This window comes from Acanthopagrus latus, chromosome 6 (assembly GCF_904848185.1).
Source record: "Acanthopagrus latus isolate v.2019 chromosome 6, fAcaLat1.1, whole genome shotgun sequence".
In the NCBI taxonomy this organism is placed as follows: Eukaryota; Metazoa; Chordata; class Actinopteri; order Spariformes; family Sparidae; genus Acanthopagrus; species Acanthopagrus latus.
Genome location: NC_051044.1, coordinates 24,405,417 through 24,428,582, shown reverse-complemented (window position 1 = coordinate 24,428,582; position 23,166 = coordinate 24,405,417). Strand labels below are relative to the sequence as shown.

The window sequence follows — 23,166 nt, the reverse complement described above, 5'->3', positions numbered from 1 at the left end:
TTTTTGCCGCTGTGCCCCACTTCTTGTCACTTGGATGCATTCATGAGAAAGATCTTGAGTGCTTTTGCGTGTATAGGAGTTCGCCGCGGATATTTATTTCATCAAGGGCTAATGTCAGAGCATACAATTTTGTTTTCCACCACAGTGTGTACAGCGCATCCCATGTGTGTCTTCTCTGTGTGTGTGTGTGTGTGTGTGTTGAGAACAAGTAGAGCAGTAGTTAGGTAGAGGGAGTGGGGTAGGACTGTCTCCAGAGTGCTACTGATGATAATTACTGTAGAGAGAGCGTCTCAGGGGACTGCAGACCAGCTGCCTGCCCGCCTGCCTGCTGCCTTGCTGCCGTACTGCCATTCACCACTTACTGCGTTCTACCAGGGCAGACATGTAGCAGTCAGAGAGATTATTCCTTAGTATCATGACTTGACTGTCTGATGGCTTTAAGTGCTTGACTTGGAGCGACTGAAACATAGGTGTGGTCATGATGAGTCTGAAGGGGATTTTGAAGTGGAGTATTTCACAAGAAGGGCTCAGGAGGGATTTCTTTTATACGATATCAGGGCTGCAGCTATCAGATATGTTTAGAATCCAGTATTCTACCGATTGTCCCATCGATTAAATTGGGTAATCTAATGAAAAATAATTTTGCATTATTAAACAACAATACCAAATAATGCATAACAAAAATGACAGCAATGTTAAATAGACCAAGCAATTGGCTTTTATTCCTGAAAAAAAACCATACAGGTATTTATTCCAACTATTCCTAACAGCAGGAGTAAGGGTGTGTGTTTGTTTGTGTGTGCATGCGTGCGTGAGGGAGAGTGAGAGAGACGAGGTGTGTGTGTGTGTGGAAAGGAGAATTGGGTGTAGGCTATTACTCTCTTGCAATTTAACACAAATTAGTTTCCACATCTTAACATGATACCAAGTCATACCGACATCAGGCTACCGCCTCTACAAACACCATACGTTCTAGCTAGCAATGGTAGGCTACGTTTTTACAGACAGTTTCTTGGCTCTCCACCATCACGCCCACTCAATTCTGAGTGTAGTGGTGTGTGTCTGCAATAACAGTCCGTGTGGAAAAATGATCCCCGAGCTAAGGAGACCTCATCACGCAGGTGATAGGAGTTAAACAAAGCCTCGGGACAGAGATTTTGCTTTAACCATTTTTTTGGGATCGAATTATTCGCGTTACTCGAGTAATCCTTTCAGCTCTATACGATACGTCTATTAAGAGTCGCATAATAGGAGGAGCTGCCCTGTATGGACATACTTTGTTACTAGGACTTAAATTCCTCTTGATTTTATTTTAGAATTTTCTTTATTTCACATGTCTTTACAGGTTGGAAAAGGTTCAGGCTGATAAAAATCAACAGCCAGAAAAGTTTAATGATACAACTTGCTATAGATGTTCACTCGCCTCCAACAACAACCATGAGTCAGTCATGTCATTCAGTTAGTTTTGTTCTCTCGCAGAAACTTTATAATGGTTGAGAAAAACCCTGTTGATGGAGAGTCAGGAGTTCCCTGAACATTTTCACAGTGATATAGGTTTATGTTTTGTAGGTCTGAATTCAGTGCCTCAAAGCATTGCCGAGGTAATGCCAGCCCCTAATTTGAACGCTTCGCTCTGTTTTTCACACCTTTTTTAAGAGGAAGGAGTCGTTACATCAGCTGCACAAGGACTCAGGGAGAACTGGAGTTTCTCTAATCAGTCTCAGAACCAGGTGCACATGTGACGCCAACGCACAGAACGTCGTACGCGCGTGAAAAACCATCCTGCTGAGAGAGCATTTTCACTGCAGCCGCCAGTCGACTTCTGAAAACCCTGGATGCCTGAAATATCTCCTCGTACGTCGCCGCCTCAAAGTAAAATGAGTATTATTGCAGTACTTCTAATGATTTCACAAATTAGATTTCTTTTCATTAGAGAAGCTGCGTGGTTTCATGGGTTTGTAAATAAGGAGAACATCACCTACAGAAGGTGTTGGCGGGTAAAGCAACAGGCCTCCTGTTTTCCGTCATTGTTCTTTTTACGCTGGATCGCTGAGCCAGATGTGCCTACATGTAGGGCGTATTACAGCATCGCTTGACATCGCCGTGACAGATTTAACGACCAGCTGTGGATAACACCAAGCATGACTTCGTCTTTCTAGTGATGAATTTCAGCTGTCAAGAGTACCTACAGGTGTCAAAATATCTTTGCAGCGCAATAGGAGGGCAGACAACGACAAGAAGAAACAGTTGTCTTTGCTGTTCCTCTGCTCATTAGTAACCGAGATGCTGGCGTCAGACCATCTTCAGAGCATAATGAAGAATGCAGCGTTTACACAGGACTGATTTCAACAAAGGTGAAGTTCCAAAAGTTAAATGACACATCCAGTCAGTCGTGTCATCCATTGGAGCATCAGTCATGCCAGCCAGGTGAGGAAGTGTCAACCTCATCCTTTGTTGTATCAGTCAGCAGTATTTTATATTTGTTTGGCATTTGTTTTTGGTTTTCGCCTTTAGTAACATGAGCTGCACTCTCACAAAAGAAGAAAGTGAACATGTCCCATCAGCAAAGTGCTATTGTCTGCACTTTGAGCAGGAAAAAACCCCACCGAAAAACAACAGTCACATGCTTCAAATATGCTGTTCAAAAAAATTTAAATGAAAATTAAGAATGAAATTACAATGTGTTGCTGGTAGAATGTGTCATCTGCTTCCTTGATGCGTTCAGACACCGGCTAGCCTTATGTAGCGATATGATTTGCTGTCATTGACGAGTAAATAAAACGTTGCCTATTTTTTAAAATTGTATTTAGTGCTTTATTGTTGTTTGTAGTTTGTTTATAAAACTTGATTGTTTCTTATCTTTTCTATATATGCCCTTCTATTTTGATTGTATTTGTACTTGAATGTACCCGCTGCCTGATTTCCCTCAGGGATTAAAAAGGTAATCTATCTGTCTATCTAGAATGAAACAGAGGTTGTTCTGAAATTAAACAAGAAGCACAGGGGCAATTAAGAAAAATAGTCTACTGTGAAATACAGAATGGCATGTGTTACAGTTAACACTATGCCATTATTTTTCCCAATTAGATTTGGCACAGAGCCTCAAACATGTTTTTGGTGCTTTATCTGAAGGTAAAATCAAGTATATGAAGGATCACTACCAGAATGAGAGCAACATTGAATGGTTTCTGCATATCTATGTAGTTATGTGCTAATGTTAAACTTGTTAAAGGTGATAGACTAAAGCTGGCTGCAGTACAAGAAACAAGCAAAAGTAATTGACTCACACTAGGCTACACAGGTGACAGTGTTCATGAACAGAACTGAATAATATGCAGCGTAATAAACCAGTTATTTACCAGTCTTGCAGCTGAAGGTTCTGAATTTTACTGTAGATTGCTTAGTGTGTTTTAGAATAGTGCTTTATAAATAAATTATATTGTTACAGATATATTATGAATGTGTAGACTTATAGGCAACACTATACAGACAGTTGTTGGATAAAGATTCATCTCTGGATGACTGACTCCATGCAGGCTGCATACGTAGGTAGGTATGTTGTTATTAGAGTACCAAGTGAGAGGCCACCTTTGATAAAAATTGTCTGCGGTTTTGGTATATACTAGAAATTGCCCTAGGTGCCTCTCCATTCTCCAGTGTTTTGCCCAAGGTAACTGTCAGTGCCTGGAGGGACACCTCCAGCCCCACTTGACTTCCACTAAGCAGCAGCCGCCGTTATTTTGGGAAGTCTGCTTGGCTCTTTTCCTCCTCACCCTCGCTACTCTATGTTATTCCATTTTAATTTATATGCACTGGTTTGAGCTTCCTAGTTAGCTGGTTTGGGGAAGGCTAATGGGAGATTCACATTACCGTTACTTAGGACTGCACCAAACTGCAGTACTTTGTTTGTCTGCTATATTCTAATATTGTCATCTTAAATCTTCATGTGATACCTTGAATAACTCAATGGAGGCTATGTAGTTATGTCAGTAGGTGCAAGTCACCATGGTTACAACCACTGATTGACAACATAGTTAATATTTATGAAGTGCTGCAATCTAATTGTTGGTTCTTATGCCTTGAAAACATAAAGAAACATCTAAAAATGTGACCTAGCTGAGTTGAATTGCCTCACCTGACACTGAGCGTCATGTGGTGTGAGCATTGCAAACACACTTTACAGTGTCAATGCTGAGACAATAAATTGTGCAACCCCATCTGTGTCTCTGTCTCTACAAAGGTGCGTCCTCATTTTGGCAGCAATTGGGACCGAAACATTTCTTGTCCGCTTGTTTTATGGCCGCGGCTTTCAGGTCACATTATTGTCATCCATCAGTGGTTTAAGGACATCGTCCCACCGTGTTTGTGGTTCTGCGAGCTAGAATGGTTGTCTAAGAGGCAGTGTACATGTCCTTTATTCTCAGCCTTACTAGGACTTAATGTATTGATCAATATGGTTTCCCTTCTCCTTGAAATAATCTTTAATGATTGAGTGTGCCAGGCAACTGTTGTTGAGAACTTTCGCTCTAAAGTTTAGATCCCATTGATCTTTCTAGGCAATGTTATAAATAATTGTTGGATAAAATTAGTGATGCATGAATTAGTTGAGCTGGAACCGGTGGCCAGCAGGCGGATTTATGCAGCTAATGTTATCTTAAACCTCTCTCGGTTTCTCTAAAAGTGAAGCCAAATGTGACGACAATGTGACGTCACTGATGGATCGCTGTCTCTAACACGAAGTCGCTTTAGGAGTTTCATAAGCTCAGAGTTGAGATTGACTGCAGGGTTCGGTATTGCTGATCAACCCATTATTCTCCACACTGTACCAACATCTGATCACAGACAAAGCTTGATCACATGTTGATGGTTTCAGGTCACTAGGTTCAAAATCCAATCATGGGGGTTTGACCTGTCGGTTCATTTGTCTCGGTGTGATCTGATCATTGAAAAGACATGTAAAATGTTCCTGTGACGGGCTCTCTCCTGCCATTTTCTTGAGTGAAATGTAGTGTAGATAGACTGACAGATGGAGACATGCACCCAGGCAGCAGAGAGCTGATCCTCCCAAGGCAAACAGTTTGAATGGCAAGGGAGGTGGATGTTTTAAGAGAGGAGTCCCTGCAGGTACCTGACAGCAGTCAAATGAGTCCACCAAACAGAGAAAACTTGCTGTGGAGCTTGGCTTGTTAAGGCCGTGGGATATGTTCCGCTAAAGTGGACACGTAAGAATGAGCGACAGGCAGAAGAAGAGGGAATGCCAAAAGTCTTATGCACCAGGTTTTGCTCCAATACAGGCTGAACCATGTTGTCCAGACCAATTTTAGTTTTCTCCTAACTTCTGTGGTAATTTTTCCTGCTTTTTCTTTTTTTTTTTTTTTTCTTTTCTTTGCAGATTTTCTTGCCCTGCCTTTGAACCCCTCCAGACCCCGGCGAGAGAGTAGCATCATCAGTCGTGGCTTTTATAGAGTGCTATGGGGGATAGAATATAAAGCAGAGCTGACATGTATACATATAAACTGTAATAACTGAAACATGTGAATAGTATGGTATTGCAGACGAGACTGCAGAAGTGACCCGTGGATGCCCCTCATTACTGTATTCAGTTATGCGAGAGAAGAGGCCAATATGGAGCAACATGTACTGTTCTCCTAGAAAACAAGCCATTTTGGCTCTAATGAGGTCTCCTGACGGGCTCTCATGAGAGCTGGAATGGTGAAAGCATGCTAATACAGTGTGCTGTGGCACAGAGAGGGTTGGTTTTGGCATGGATTGTGAATTACCAGCCGAGCGGTTTTGTTCTCAGTTAAGTCCCGTTGATGATTGTGCTCTTTATTTAAAAAAAAAAAAAAAAAAAAAAAAAAAGGTTTGGCTTGGCTGTGCCCTATTAGAACGACCATGTCAAGCCCATTAGCCTTTAATCACCAATAACCATTAAGGGTTAGTGGGGGCTACATTTGATTCCCTTCAACACTTAATGGTTGGCGGACACTGAACAAATACTTTGCCCTTCAACCCTTCACACCCTCCACCACACCCTTGTGTTGCTATGCTCTCCTCGCCTTCATGAATGATGGAGTGACTGACGCCTTTTTAAGGCACAGAGTGGCCTTGTCACGTACCATACCGTGCAAATCAAAACGCAGCCTAAAAATGCACACACGGTGCATGTGGATACACACACATATCCACAAAAAACATCTTGGTTGTTACAGTTTCTGTTTTTGGGTCCTGCTGTAAGTCTTAAATAAGATTTGCTTGTTCAGCTCATCTATCCTTGTTGCTGTTGGATTCATTCTTTCCTTGTATGTGGTGATTCTAGTGGTTTATATTTGCCCGCATTCAGGCATGTGCTTGTGTCTTTTTTTAAATGTCATCTTTTGCTATGTTAATATTGAATGAATCACTACTCGTGAGAACACAACTGTCAATCTTTCAACTTTATAAACCTCAAAAATATAACGTACCCAGCAAAATATTTTTGGAACTTTGTTCTCGTATTTACATGATGTCTCTTCACCCCAGGGCTGGGACGACCCGTCCTCCCAAACACTCAAGTTGGGTAGGCGAATATCCGGAAGTGGTAGGACCTGCGTAGGCTGAGAATAGCTCCTCTCACACAGAGACGCCGCATTAATGCCGCAGCGGCGGTTTGCCAGTTCTCCGCCGGTGGTCATTCACACAGAGCCAAGCACTGCTGGAGTAAAGATGAACCGCCGTGTAATTTCACACAGAAAGCTAGCGCTGCCGCTCCTAAAGAGGCGTGACGGTCCACGTCATGATGATGACATCTGTGTGTTTTCAAGGTGTTTCCCCGGTGTCCCCCCTGTCAATCTAAACCCGCGGACAGTTTATAATCATATGGATGCTGATATAATGTGTAGTGATTGTGATCCTGACCCACCAAACATTCTGGAGAGAGATAAAGTTACGTTTTTTGTTCTAAATTACATAATTACGTAATCGGCATCAGTAAACATGATGCTGTCTGATGCTGTCACTCGTGGGGAGGGTTCACTGAAGTCTCGGTCAGGAGGGCTGACAGTCGCAGTGATTTATATCAACACAACCACTTGAGTGAGTTTAAGTTTTTAGACAGGGACAGACGCTGTTTTTCGTGCAGAAGTGTGACGAAGAGTCGGTAGGACAGGCGGAAAGAAAGACGCTTCTCTGCGTACGACTGTGGTATTTTTTTCCTCATATAAGTTACCAAAGACAGTTACAGTCACTACGTTACTTTTGTTTGGTCATGTAAAGTTAAATTAATCATTAGATTAGTTGACTAATCGAAAAAAAGTATCGCTAGCATGAAAGCTGTTGACTCAAGGAACCTTCTGTATGCTTCACAGGATTTGACAAACATAATTTAAATGTTAAGCTGCATGTTTATAAGCTGAACTTTTTTTGCCAGTTCCCTAAACCTCAAAACGTTGGTTTAGTAAGTGCAGTTTAGTGCTGCTGTGTCCTAAATGAGATGCAACATAACAGAGCATAGACATGTTGCCTGTAGACATTGTGTGACTTCATGCAAGTGTAAAATTCGCTGCTGTGAGCAACAGAAGGAAGAGTAAAGGGTAAATAAATATATCTCTCCTATTATTACTGATAATTAGCCTTATAGCAAAAATGTTCCCTCTTTCACAGTTCCATATTCTTACAAGGGTCAACTGAATATTCACACTTTCTATCTTGTAACACCGGCTCATGTCGGTTGTCCATCTTCGCCGCCTCTAATAATTTCACCCAACTGCCACATATTTTGCCGGTCGGTTTCGAAGGACGCGGATTCAATTTCAAGCTGTGGTGCACTGCTTGATGCAGTTGCCATATTTCAGGTTGTGAGTTGTGTGTCCCCACAGAAATGTATGTTTCCCACCGACAAGCATGGAGCCAACCTGTAGCAGCTGGCTACCTCTTTTGAAAACGAGTGGTGGTGGTGAAGTGCAGAGTATCGACCGCGCAGGCTCGAGTGCAGCAGGTGTCTTGGAGCACTTGATTTTCCTTCACTGACGCAGTCTTACTAATAATATTCTGGTAGTATACAACACACTATACAAATAGATGTTAACTGTATCATAAGTTGTCGCCATCTTCTGCACTATATAATGTGCATGTACGCTCCTTTATGTTCATGCAGAAGTCCTTGAATAACACAGTAACTGTGGATAATAGCTTGGGTCAGTTTAACTTAGTCAGCAACAAACGGCAGTGCGATGCAGATGTTACAGTCGTGTTAGTTAGATCTTCACTGGCGGAGGAAATACACACACTGAAGCATCATTTATATGCGGAACCATAATTTACCTCACAATCCTTGTTTTCACTTTACTTTAATGGCCTTTCGCTCCTTAACGACTCCCCGAAGATCTTCCCTGTGAAAACATTTGTGCGCACGCACACATGCCCATACATACACTCGACACAAACACGCACACACACACCCATGCACATTGTACCGTGTGCTGGTGTGGAGGGATTCTAACTGGTACACAGCTTGTGTCTCCCCGTCACATTAAAAAGCCAATTTCCTTTTAATAGCAACAACAGCTGGAGCTGACAGGGCCTGCGTCTGCTGATGGAGCAAACGGCTCCAGACCTGTCCTGCAGCTTAGGCCCGACTGCCTGCCTCATTACTGGGAAAAGAGGGGAGAGAGAGATGGAAGAAGGGGGGAGAGGCGAGGAGCAAGGAGTAGGGAAGAGGAGAAGGGATGTAGCCCGTGCACTCAGAGGCAGGTGTTAGACATGCTGTAGTGCTGTATAATGTAAAACACTTCAGCAGGGAGTGCGGGTGAAACTGTTATCATTAAGTACAAATCGTCAAGATGATATCTTGTTATTGCACTGCGTTTAGTATCTTTCACTTTAAAGTCACGCTTACTCATTCTGCCACCCCTCCTTCCCTTTTTCCCCTCCAGTGCACCTGGTTGAGTCCCAGGAGATGGCTGAATCTGCAGGAGTACCAGAGCAAGAAGCTGATGCAGGAGAGCGGCGTGGCTGTCCAGCGCTTCTATGTGGCCGACACAGCCTCTGAGGCCCTGGAGGCTGCAAAGAGACTCAGTGAGTAGAGGCCGCACGCACATACGCACACATACACACACACAAGCACACACATACACATGCACAAGGAGCCATGCAGTTCGCCTGCGTCCACTTGGATAGAGAATGGCACAACTGGCCATTTTTATACTGGTGTCAATTGGTGCTACACATTATAGTAAAGAAAATCATTGTGATTAATTAATGATCATTCTTGGGAGAGAATCGAACAATTAATCAAAATAAAATCAAAATCGCAATGTGGTTATTGTGTTTATTTTGATTGGTTATGCAGCCCTAGTGTCAATAGGATATCTGAGTTACGGTGCCGATAATCAGTTTAAATCAGTTTTATTCATATAGCCCAAAATCACTATCACATTGCCTCAGTGGGCTTTACAATCTGTACAGTAAAGGACATCCTCTGTCCTTAGACTCTCATTTCAAGTGAGAAAAAACACCCTTTTAACAGGAAAAAAAAAGAAACCTCAGGAAGAGCCACAGAGGAGGGTCTCCTCTCCTGAGACGGACAGACATGCGATAGATGTTGCATGTACAGAACAGAACAACAGGAGGACGACTGTGCAGGACGTGGCATCGCCAGGCGAGATGATTAGCAGTAAAAAAGAAAACATCAGATTGACGAGGTATCATATTTGATAGAAACACAGATATTCCCCTCACATTTCGTGCATTTAATTTAAACATTGATTTAAATATTATTTTCCGAAAAATATGTTTTGTTTTGTTTTGTTTTGTTTTTTTTTTTGGTTTGGTTTGTGAAAAAGCCGGACATCTGAAACAGTTTTGGTGTATGATCAGAAGCAGCCATGGCCTTGTAAGACCTTTGCCAGTGTACATGTTTTACATTTTGGCAAGTATAAGATGCAAATCTGGAAAAAAAAAATCTGATCAAAGTATCAAGTCAGTGAGCCCCAGCAAAACATAAATTCTTGCTTTTAGTTCTTCAGTTTTATTTTCACTTTTTAGTTTTCAACACTTGCTGCTGTCAGAGCTGCGGTCGTTACTTAAAAACAACAGTTCTCAGCCCCATTCCAGCCTGGCTGATTTGAGATTAGCTTAGTGTCTCTGTTGGGTCCAGTAACACGGCAGTCTTTTTGATGACATGGCGCTATGAAAGCGGGATATGTAGATGCGTTCTCATTATTTCACAGTGCACTCTGGTCCAGCAACACATGATGCTTGCTGAAACACATGCAGTACACATGGCCGCAACATCACAGTGCTGCACAACTGTTCTGTTGTATAGATTTACACATGATGTAATGTATGTCTTGTAATACATACACACAATACATGTATTTTCTGTGATGCTCTATTACTGATATTATTGATAATGACTTGTTGGGTTTTGTAAACTGTGATGGGTTGTAATTACTGTGTAATTGTGCCGCTGTTCAGTACACTGGGAAACATTAACAGCCCTATTTGTGCTGCATGGCTCTCTTGCCCCGCTAGAGGAAGTGCAAATGGCTGTGGCTAATCAGGGTTGAAGTTTTTTTCCAGTTTAGTCGTGTCTTTATGCCGTATGCTTCGATGTGGAGGCCTGTGTTTTCTGAGCTTTCTGAGCCGTGCCTGCTCGGTTTTTCATCACGCACTCATCCCTGCTAATTTGTTTCACAGCCTCTCGTGTCCAGTTTCTTGTGTTTCGCATGCTTTTTTTTTTCTTTTGTTTTTGTTTTTCTTTGTTTTAATCCATTAATTTTTATTCATAGGATAAACTTGGAAATTTTGTAGCTACGCACCCACATGAAGCCATGTAAGGAAGTGACTGAAGCTGTAATTTTATTCTTGTAACACAAATACACTGTGCGCGCATGAACAAAGAGGGTTTAGCACATATTTGTGTGCACCCCCACATAGCTCTCTCTTCCGTTCCCTGTTCGACTTCCTTCCCACACACCAAACTGCCCTATACATACTGTGTGTATTTCCACCCTCAGCTGTATATTTTATTCAGTGTCCTCTCCAACTACAGTGGTGGCTCTCTGATAGTGCGTATAGGTTGGTTGTCAGCCAGGAAGGTGCCACTCTTACTGCTGCGTTCGGGCTCCAGCGCCTGGGGTGCTGCTTCCACTGGCCCTGGTTACGATGCAGACAAAGATAAACTGAATAGGAGGAAGAGGAGATATATTTTCATGACAGTACCTATACTGGCTCGATGGGGGAAGAAAATGGAGAGACAGAAAACTTGGGAAGTAGAAGCAGACAGCTTAATAAAACTCGGGCCGCATTCAAGAGTTGATTTACTTATCTCTCGGGATTTACTGTTTTTTTTTTTTTTCTAGATGCGAAAAAAAAGTCAGATGGAATTTGTTCATAGTTATGACAAAGTTATTGAAGTTTTCTCCTGGCAAATGAAATGTGGCACTGCACAAAATTGCATGTTTGGGTTATTGTAAAATCTATTTTGGGACATTTTCTATGTTGAAGTGCAGAACCGTTCATGTGCAGAGGGAAAAGGATCTTTATACAAATAGAGGATGAGAATGATTTATCATTGCGGATTGTCCACTGCAGTAGAGGTAATTACATGACTGCGGTTCAGAAGTATCTTTATTGGTTTCTTCAACCAATATTTCAAGCACAGTGGCAGAGAACTTACACTTTCCTTTCGCACTCCGTTGCCTTTCAGAAATGGACAAGACACGCGTTAAATAGCCTAGCGTCAGGTCTTAATTTGCAGCGGTGCGTTCAGCTGAACTCGACTGTGGCCGCGACCACTTAAATTCCCAGCTAAAGTGAAAATCTGCGCCAACGCAGATTTTTGCAGCTCTTACGGTAATTTGCGGTTGGCTCAATAAATCAGCCTCTCTGTTTCCCACAGTGCACTTCAGAGCTGCTTTATCTTCACATCTCCATTTGTGCGCCAAGCTGTGGTCAGTGTCCTCGTGCGTGTGTGTGTGTTTCTCACACTTGGCGACCGTGGCTGGCTCGCCATTTGAGCATGCGAGCGAGAGTCTACTGATGCTTTGTTTCTTCAGATACACACTGCGTCCCCTCATGCTCTCGCCTGCAGGTGTACGGCTCACTCTCGGGCCATGTTAGGTCAGACACGAGTGTGATGGAGAATAAGAACAAAGAGGGAGATCAGTAATCTCTATAAGTGATCTGTTGGGCTGAAATGTGAAACTGAGACTGGCGAGCTCTGACTCTCAGGGGCGCAAGAGGGGGTAGCGGGGTGTAAAGCCAGCCCTGGACAGAGCTCTGTTTCATGGCTTTCCAGCTTAATGAACACAGGGTAAGGCTCTGCACAGTGGATACGGATGGTCTGGGTATCTGAGCTGACCAGGACCGACTCCAATGGATTTCTGTGTGGTGCTGATATCCCGCTGTGAGTCCTTGGTTCCCTGCATACACAATAGGAAGAAGCAGTCAAGCATGGGCGCATAGACACAGATGAATGACATGCGTGGGGTAAGCTTGCCCGTATGAACACAAAACAACTCTCACACACACACACACACAGATATATAAATACACCAACCGGTATTCTCCTCTCAGCTACACTCACTTAACCATGAAGTGGCTAAGTTGACAGTTCAATTGCAGCTATGCTATAGAGAAAGTCCTCTCGCTCCTCTCATGTACTGAAAAGTGGTCCAACTCTCCTAAAGTGGACACAGATTGATTTGTTCTATTACCGCCGAGGACAAATAGCTTAAAACCTTTCTCCTCCTCAATCAAAACATAAAAAAGAGTATCCGACATGGACCACTGCCTCCCTTTAACTTGACTGACAAGTCTTAGGGGAGAGTTTACATTGTGGCAGATGGGTGACTCACAACCAGCTAATGGCTCATGGAGAGCGGGATTTGAATTCTGAGGCCCCATACCGAGTGGGCTGTGCAGGGAGTGATCAGAAAGTCCGAAGTTTATTGCAATGTGTGCTCCACTGGGACACCGAGAGAGTGACACGCTAACTCCTGCTGTCTTTCCAAAACCAATGACCCAGATCCACTAGTCTCATGCCCAAGCTTTTAATCTTTGTGTTGTGTGTGTGAGTGTGTGTGACAGCCGGAATGCCAAGCTGTAGTTATGAAAAACAAACTTTTGGACCTTGAAGTGACGTACCATTTTTCTAGGAGTTTTTGGTAAAATTGTCGAAGATACTTGTCCTCTTTAATTGAGCTGTCACACTTGTGGTTATTTACCGTCTCTACAATCAGGGATACAGTCCTTTTGTTTGGTTATAGCTTCAGACATTACACATTTGGGCTTCCAAAAATGTGCTAAGGTCCTCAGCAGTAAATGGGGAAAGCACAAGTCTCTGTGGCAGGATCAATAATTGATGTGTGCAATGCAATGCTACTGTGGCACGCTGCAGTCAAGTTTCAGTAGCACCTCTATTACTTTGATTTCTAAAACGAGACCTAAAAGAGGTCTGAAAAATGTATGCACATATTTTTTTCAGTAGCAACACAGCACACACACACACACACACACACACACACACATAAGAAATACTTTATATAAAACCCTGATTCAAAAAAGTTGTGATGCTGCATAAAGCCAATAAAACGGAATGTGATAATTTTGCTAATCCTTCTTTGAACTGAAAACAGTACCAATGCAATATATTGAGTGTTGTACCTAATTAATATTCATCATTGATATTTGCTGAGCAGTTTTTCAATTGATAGTTTGCTGCCATAACAATCGATTATCAGTTAATCGTTAATAACAGGTTTGACCTTTGTTTCCATTAGAATACAGTCTAAACCATTCTCATGCTGGTATTGTGTATTTTTATTTTGATATAGTCACTTGAAGTTATACTTTTTGATTTATTATTGCCCATCTGTGATTGCGGTTTCACAAAATTTTAAATGGTTACATTTTTTACGGCAACTTAATGGATTCATGATAAATCATTAACATCTTTTAATTCTGAATTTGATCTCAGCATCATGTCTCAGGCAAGTTAGGACAGGGGCGACAAAAGACCTGGAAAGTCAAGGAAAGCTACAATAACACCTGTTTGGAACATTCCACAGGTAAACAGGTTCACTGGTATAAAAGGTTCAGTCATTAAGAGGCAAGGACGGGGCGAGGTTCAATACTTTGTCAAACACACGTTATATAAAATATACTTCTCCACGGGCTCAGGAACACTTCATAAAACCTTTGTTGGTAAACACAGCTTGCTAGCAAATGATTTTATTATTGACTTTTTATAAAAAAAAAAAAAAAAAAAGTTTTGATAGCGTGTTTCATTTCTTGCTCAGACTCTGAAACAACCATGGACAAACTACGGAGCTGCTAATAAAGTAGCCCTCAGTGTAAGGTGCATAAGGCCATCAGATGGTCAAATAAAACATCTAGTAAAAGTTTGAGTTAAGACACATCATCAATCCTTCTCTGTGAGAAAACACATGTAAAGCCCTCTGTGGAACAATACACACGTCTCATTGCATGCCCTGAAGTGTGCAAGACTATAAAATTGGCTGGGAAATGGAGCAAGAGCTTCTTCCAGTAAATTACCTGAAAGAGCTTTGTGAGTCTCCGTGCCTCGCTAGTTCCTCCCAACGCTATCCAGATTCGCACCTCATGTTTGAAAAACATATGGGTCCTCTTCTATGGAAGATCCCCTTCAGCAGTCTACCATTATCTGTTATTGATAATGGTGTATAGCTCCAGTCAAAAATTGCTTTTCCTTTTGCATCGATGTGGGCACACTCGTATATACGCAGATATACATGTGTATGCAGGTTTGTCACAAAGACCTCGCTCGCTATCTACCAGTTTTGAGATATCAGAGCAAGTCCAGTAATGAATATAGATTTCTACTTCTTCTCCTTCCAAGCAAACACGCACGGCCATGCACATGCGCCCAGATGTACACACACAGACACACACACACACATATACAAATACCTGTGCCCTGCTGCAGCCAAAGAGAATGTGATTATGCAGTCCACTTTGTGTGTCGCCACCCGCTTGACAGATGCATCTGTTGAGCAAATCTTGATGGATTTTCAGTCTGAATTCTAAATCAAAACCACATTTTCCCTCCCCTTCCTTGCTGCGAGAGCCCTTCATGTCTGCCGTGCCTGCTGCCTCACCCAGCAATCATTCATTGACAAAGGCGGCGATGGAAGAAAACATTGCTCTGGATTCTTATCTTCACCGCATGTTGAGCCTGTGTGATGAATGGGACCAACGCATACTTGTGTATAGGAACACCTCGTATCAGATGAGACGCAACGTTTTGTTCTTCTTTGCTATTGTCATCGTCCTGACATACCTTTTGACAAATTGTGTTGCAATTACATTTTCTTTATCTTCCTGGTTTTTGTCCACTCCGTCTTGTTTGCTCTTTTTAAAGTTACCTCCGTTTCTCTCACTCTTCGTTCACCTCAGTCTACCTCTGCTGCGCTCTTTCACTTCTCTTTGCTGAGCACAACCTCACCGCTAGAATGACAATTATCAGAGGTGGGAAGCATTTTAATTTATTTCACGCGGTTATGAATATTCAGTGTAAACAGAGCCGTTTTTATGCATGGCTGTCAAATCTCATGTGAGCTTATTAGAGGGATAGTTCACCTGATATGTTGGCTCACTGAATAATGGGGAGCTACCTTGACATTAACTCGTTGATGAGGCAGGCGTGTGTGCGTGTGTGTGTGTGTGTGTGTGTGTAGGCGTGCAGATTTGGTTATGCTCGTCCGCTTTGCGATGGTGTATCACGGAGAGGGAAAAAAAGAAAGAGGTCTATAGGTTCTACTCATCCCTAAGAACTCATCTCCATCATTTTCAATCTGCCAGTCGACACGCTCGAGAGAATGTACCTGTAGCTGGCTGAGGTAAACATCAGATCCAACATTGAAAACGTGAGCATTTTGTTTGCCGTGCTTTGTACAGTGCTTTATTTGTTTTCAAAAAAAGGAGAGAGAGAGAGAGAGAGAGAGAGAGAGGCTCTTCTTTGGCTACCGGGTATCTTCCAGCGCTCTGAAGTCAAGTCAATGAGGCTCACACTGTGCCTCAGATGATGTGTAACTAAAAGTAGCTCAAGGCCAAGGACACTGTTGTTGTGTGTATCTTAAAGTGATTGTTTTCAGTCTGCTTATTTAGTTGTCTACTCTCTGTGGCAGCTTAGAGCCCCTCCATGCCTCTGGCCTGTGATCTGCAAATCTTTTCACACAATACTGGCTTAAAGTGTATTACGGCATTTTTCTGCTGTGGGTGTTCACGCGTGTCCTCGCAGGGAGACCGAGGCTTGTTGGGTTGGTTTCAGATTTAGCTCACGAATTAAAGGTGGAGTAAGCCAACGTTGGAGACAATCAGAGAATCTAGCAGCATGTGTATGATGATATCAGTGCAAATTGATTTAGTGTTACATTAGAAATTAGCATTATGTGCTGCTCGAAGTGTGAAAACACTAAAGAGTAGAAGAATGTACCAGCAAACTTGGGGGGAATCTGGTGGTTTAGGTGTCCAGGGGTTACTCCCTCTGCATAAGAGCCTCTGCTGGATGGACTCCCAGACACATCCGCTGCGATTCCCCATCACTAACAGTCTGGAGAGACACGGAATACACCAGACACTGAGCCAAAGGGCATCTTGGAAGGACACAGTGGTGTGGAGGGCCAGGGCAGTTGTAACTGTGACGGCAACTGGGAGGAGAGACAGTACGTTCCCCGCCATGAAATCCTGATCCTTGATGCATTTAATGAACATTGAGGGAAAAATATCTTAAATTCCAATCTGGACGTTTGCCTCACTGTGTAAAATGTTCAGTTGTTATACATCCGAGTGGTTCATCTGTAGGAATGTGGGATAAAAACTCAATCGCTAAACTCACAGATATAATTTATGCGGTTAACGCACGCGCTCACGCTTGGTGTGCCTCCACATTCATTTTTTGCTGGTGATATCAACTGTTCTGCTTTTTCTGGCAGGGTGCAGAGAAGCATTTACACCTCCGACTGGGCCTGGCGCTGGTGTATGAGATCATCTAGAGAGTGCCATATGCTTCTTCACTAACCCAACACACTGCCTAGCCTGTACCATCTGTCATAGCAATGCTCCTCCCCACCACAGGCAGCACCACAAGCCGCAGCGAGGACCTCCTTATCCGTGCGTGACGTTTGCATTGTATGCGAGTGTGCTCCCCTCGCTCATGACCTCATCTCCTGACCGGCCCATGTGCCAGTGGAGTTGCTGTGCGATGCTTATCTTTATTCAGAAGCTGTGCTGAATGGATGATAAATCTGACAAGTTATGTATGTGTATTTTAGATTCAGTAGAAAAATCAAGGATAGAACGATTAGGCTGTTTGCTACATTTTTTTTTTTTTTTTTAAAAAGGCGCCTGCCATTACCATGGCTTCATGGAAGAAGCACCTGTTTGATCGCTTCGGTAGCAGAGAGTGAAAAAATGTCAACTCTACAACACAGGCCAATATTAATCTATGAAGGTTGCATTGAAATTAATTAGAATTGGCTGTATACTGGTTACTTATTCATTTAAACTGAACAGAAAAAGTTAAAAGCATTAGTGTTATTCATAAAGAAGGAAATGCCTCTTTACTTGTTGAATGAATGAATGAATGAATGCTAATTTATTTTAGATATGTCAAAACAAATCAAAACAAAAAGTTCAATTAGTTAGACAGATGAGTATAATAACACGAATGAGTATGTCACACAGCATATTCCACTGACGTGCCTGAAAAGGAGCAGGAAGAAGTAAACACTTATTTAATCCTACCTCTTCTCCTACCAATCCTACCAACGTACTTCAGTTCCAACTATATACAATTCGATATAGAATATGTATTACAAATAAACTGCATATTATTTATAGATATATTTACATGCGCTCGTTCAGTGTGGAAGGACTTCACTAATCAAACCCAGTTTGTGAAGTCCTGTCGTGGGCGCTGAGTAGTGATGTGCTACTGTGGCACATTAGCATCACTCATGCTTCAGCTCCTCTTTTATGTCATGGTGTCCCAACACTTGCTCAGTGATAAAGCCATTATCTGGATAATACTGGCCCTAAATTGCATGTTTTATTAAGGCTATTTCATGCTTCATTGAGCAGTGAATTTGTTAGAAGCAATGAAGTGATTTTTTTTTTTTCTTTTCTCCCAATGCTTTCCCTCCGTGTGCCTTTTTCTTTGTATGCACTCCAGTTCGGTTTCAGTTTCTGCCTACCTGGATTTGGATTACAGTGTTGTGTGAGCCTGAAAGGTCCTTTATCATCAAATTCCATCATGCCTGGCTCTCAGTGCGTGATGCCAGCCCAGTGTCATCATTGATTAAGAAAATGTTTGGACAAACCTAACATTTGTCGAATGTGAAAAGGAAAAGTCAGAGCTGTGCTATACACCTCATGGACACATGGGACCCGCTTCCATTTCAGCTGGGGACAGACAAATACATGTAACTGTCAAACATGGTTAAAACATGGATCATGGCCAGACCGCTCCTCGCTGCGCATCCCCTCCCGTCTCATTCCTAGTCCCCACTAGAGCCGCGTCGTGCTCTTCAACACTTCAAGCGCCTTTTAAGACCACTTTCATCTTCCCCCTTCAGAAAATGAAGCAGAGTCTCTGGTGAAAAGAGCTGACAGTAGCAGTTAGTGCTGAGAGTTGGCTCGACCACGGCCCTCTCACTTCTGTCTTTGTCTGAAGTAGTGAGGGAGAAGACGACCCTCTTAGAGCTTTGTGCGTTCGAGTGTGTGTATGTACGCCAGCTGGAGCCCATGTTGGCGTCCTCGTTGGTCTAGTGGACGGAGGCCATGGGGGGCAGCTGCTCACCTATTGAGGGAACTGATTTCCAGAGTGGGTTCTTGAACTTCAAAAGAAAATGCAACCTCAGTATTAAAGGATGCTACAGCTGTATTGTTGCCATCTTTTTGTGCCTTTGGCCTTTCCATCAGCGACCATCCCAACCTCCTATATTTTCAGTGTGAACATCACAGAAGCTTGGCTGTGATAGCAGCGAAGGACAGTGATCTGTTTAATTATGTACGTTAAAGCTTGTCCCAGCATGAGACCCGAGAGTCTATATGACCCAACTATGCAAGATAAGTTAACTAGCGCTTTGAATAGTAAGATCACTTCTAACATTCCCAGACACAGTGTCAGAATAGATGTGCACATTGCATGCCACTTAGATGACCTCAGAAGCAAAGTGTATGTATGAACTGAGAAAACTCAGATGCTGCAGAGTAGCTCACATGTCATTATGCCAGTAGTATGGAGCTTGATGCATCGTGTGTACAGTTAAGAGCCACTACCATGGATTCAGGAGTTTGTATTTTTCCTTGATCGCCCAGCTAAAGAATTTCAAACCAGTGGCTTGCCAGCCAATTTCTTCTTTATTAATATCTTAATAACACTAGACCCAGGGGCCAAGGAGGTCAGGATACCATTATAGCTCAACAATACGATTCCCCATTCATTGTGAGAGCTCTGAGATGACAGAAGATGTGCTTTCACTTCACAGAGATAACAGCAGTCATCATCTGCCGGTTGAGTGGTTGAGGAAAAAGTGCCCTGACCGTCAAAACTGGAAAATAAGAGGGCGGTGCTGGTGCTGTGAGTTGATATGTGTGGACTTAGATGGAAAATATTAGAGGTGGCTGTGTTTATGCATGCTGCTTCTGTGTTTACAGAGCCTCAAAAACAACCTCAAGCTATTGCCCTGCACATTTCAGTCTCCTGGAGAGGCTTGTGTTTGGATGTCTCTGGCTTCCACTCCCACTGAAATAACTTCTGTATTACACTATTGCCATTCGGCTAGCTTGTGTTTGGACACTTTGTACACAGTGCATGCTGCACTCTGCGCTCTGTCTTTTGTGCTGTGTACTACAGCAAATGTGCACTTCACAGAAGAATAAAGTTGTGTAATCACAGGCGAATCTCGTCACCGTTTTCTTGCTCATTTACATGGAATCCGGGTATCATACTACTTACTTGCAGCACTTACGTGATTAATCTGGTCCGTGCACACCGATACAGGAAAATTACTTGACAAATTTACAACCATTAGCCAGACGGCTGTTGTTTACGTGGCCAGAGTTAAATATTATTATGTTAATAACTTCTGCGCTAATGTGCTGAGGTTCATTTACATAGCTATTAACTGCTAAAGTCAAGTCAAAATAACATTGCTCTTTCTTCTATGTTTAACCCACACATTCTGACCTTTCTCTCCTCTCCTCGTCCCTCTTTTTTTTTTTCTCCATCCCTCTCATCTCTTACATCTTTTCCACTCCCTCCGATTTGTTCCCTCACTTCAATCTGTTGTTGCTCTACTTATCCGCTGTGTCGCTTTCTTTGTCTTTGTCTGTAGTGCTTAACACCCCGCAATTTATGCCCCACCCTCCTGTAAAATAACCGTAGTGCCACAGCAGTACCTCTTTGCCCTCGTTTGCCACTTCACTCACGCTGTAGAGGAAATAAAGGAGTGCAGGGAGTTAGCCGGAGTGAGCTGCAGGTGTCTTTACCTCACAGCCCCCCCACTACCTGCAGGGCTCCTGCTGATGGACAGAACAGCTTATGCCCCTTCACAGGGCTGGCCTGTCACACGCGAAGACAGATGTTAGTCTGCAGTTTTTTCCTCTCTCCACAACCTGCCAAGAGAACACACACCCGATGAGAAGAGAAGAGATGGGATGGGGCTGGTTTGAAACAGGAGGTTATTGACATAGGCGCAGCAGCGTGCTGACACGCACTGCAGCGGCTTTATTCAGATCACATTGTAGGTATGGCTGTGTGTTATTTTTATGCGTTATTTCAATGCACAGTATATATTTTAAGGTTTTTTTGATCTTTTCAAAGGAATGTCTGGATGTGGCTACAAAATCAAACGTCATAATATTTTTGACCAAATGCATCTATTTTGCAACAATATTCTAGGAATGACTAGAAAAATAAATAAAATAAAACACAATGACATTCTCGATAAATAGTCGTCAGTGAAGGGGTTATAATGACTAGGTGGGTGAAGGCAAGTATTAGAGCAGGTCTGGTAACAACTTTATTGTGACGCAGCATTTAAATATCACAATATAATGACATCCAAAATGTAAGCCCATGTATAGTGTTATGTCACAGTACCAATATCACTGAGCCCACATATTTGGCTGTATGATGACTGCACACATAAGAATCCTAAGAAGTCACACTCAAGCACACAGACAGTAAAAGTGCTCAGACACACATGCCCAGATGCAAATTATGCTGGCCTCTCCAAGGACCTGTTGTTCTCACCCAGTGCATTAGCTGGCGCTTAGGTCTCTCGTTTGCTAAGAAAAAGCCATGCATCTGAAATTGTCTTAACAGCTGTAAATAGGCTTTGCTGGGTAAAGCGGCCTGTCTCTCAAAGAGCTGATTTCTGTAAGCAGCTTAGTGTTTCCACCTCCTCATTACGCACCCTAACCTATTCATGTTGTGGCTGAGACATGGAATTATTTCTCACACATCCCCTCTATCGTATTAGGATGATACTAATGTGCCAGTAGAAGCGAACATGTCAGGGTGCTTTGCATACATGCAGGCTACCTACGTAGTCGTGTTGGTATTAGTCAGAGTTGAGAGTTAAGCCAGGTTCAGTAATGGGGAATTGTACTAGTGGAGCGAAATGCACACTGTTTTTTTTTTTTTCCCCCCTATGGATCTCAAACCATTAGCTACACTTCATTACTCCTATAGTGGAAATGGCATTGCAAGTCCTGCTGCCCACTAGCATGTCAACAGCAGCAGATGATGTAAGCTTTTAGAAAACTTTTATTTGCTATTGTTCATGCTGAACTGATGAAAGATATTCAGTTAATAATGAGAAGTGAGCTGCTCATGTTTGTGTAGATTCTCAGTCACTTCTTTTAAAATATTTTCATGGAGGTTTTTCTGGAACACTGCAATCCAGGGCTATTTTTTTTTTTTTTTCTAGTTAACCATCTCATGGTGTGGCTTGATACCGGCAAATGTCTCTGCAGAGGCTTTGTTTGCGCACAAATGATTCTCCCTATGGATGTATAGATAAACACCACCTGTTGTTCCACAGCACCGTTATCATTACCGTCACCCCTCTGCTTGTACGGCAATGAAAAAACTCTTAGCCAGGGGTTTGAACTGCACCTCTCTGCCACTGAGAGGAGACCGAGGCCAGCTCAGGATGTCATTAGAAGTGCTCTCTATGTCTGAAAGCCGGGTGGACTTGTCCTCTAATGAGGACTCGGCCGTCATGAAGGCAGTAACTGGAGGATGTGTCACACAGAGGTGTCACTGTCGGTCCGGGACGCTGATATTTTCCTCCACTGAGTGGCACTGAGATGGCATCATTAGAGGCAGAGATGGACACAGGGACGGTGGGCTAAACCAGACAAGATAGAGAGGTGATAATGATATATTTAGGTGTAGAGAACAAAAAAAAGCCAAATTGTAGTTAGCTTTGACTTTTTGTGTCTAATTCTCTTTGCTTGTCCCTTGTTATACAATTCCCAAACGCTTGGTCTTGCGGAGATGCCAGAAGCAAAAGGACATGTGGAGAGCGTGGTTAGGATTTATCAATGTTTGTTGACTTTTCAACCTCAACTGAACAGGAAAACATTTAGCCTTAAGAATACCAAGGCCATTATATGTCAAGGTAGATGAAAAACTAAAGGTTTTATTTTCATATCTTTCCTTTTGGTTCACCTGCCATCACTGCTTGAATGGAGAGCAATTTTCTGTCTGACCTTTTTGCAGTCTGGCAGGATTGGAAACGGTAAAAGTTTACGGAAAGCTGAACTTGTCCAAGATAATACCAGCGATGCCGCTATGGTTTAAGGAAACCATTGCACAAACAGTCCAAACATTGAACACCACTCGTTCCTTTTTGTGATCCGTGAGGTTGCAAAGTGGAATTAAAACACAATATGTTGGCTTCACTTGACTTTTATTTATATATATATATATATATATATTATTATTATTATTATTATTATTATTATTATTATTATTATTATTATTATTTATATATATATATATATATATTTTTTTTTTTTTTTTTACAAATGCAAGGAGTGAGAGCATGCACGCATTCCACTTCCTGCTCATGCAATTAGTAAAGCCTGTCGGATAGCTGAAGTCTTTGATCCCCTGCGTGGCCGAAGGTA

The 23,166-nt window shown here is 42.5% G+C and overlaps 1 protein-coding gene across 1 annotated transcript in view; it reads left to right on the top strand.

Annotated features, from left to right (window-relative positions):
* Nucleotides 1-23,166, top strand: part of suclg2 (succinate-CoA ligase GDP-forming subunit beta) — a 96,725-nt gene that overhangs the window by 13,442 nt on the left and 60,117 nt on the right. Inside the window, exon 2 of the mRNA XM_037101960.1 lies at nt 8,913-9,054. Within this exon, the coding sequence (XP_036957855.1) occupies nt 8,913-9,054 (142 nt within the window). The remainder of the gene's footprint in view (nt 1-8,912; nt 9,055-23,166) is intronic.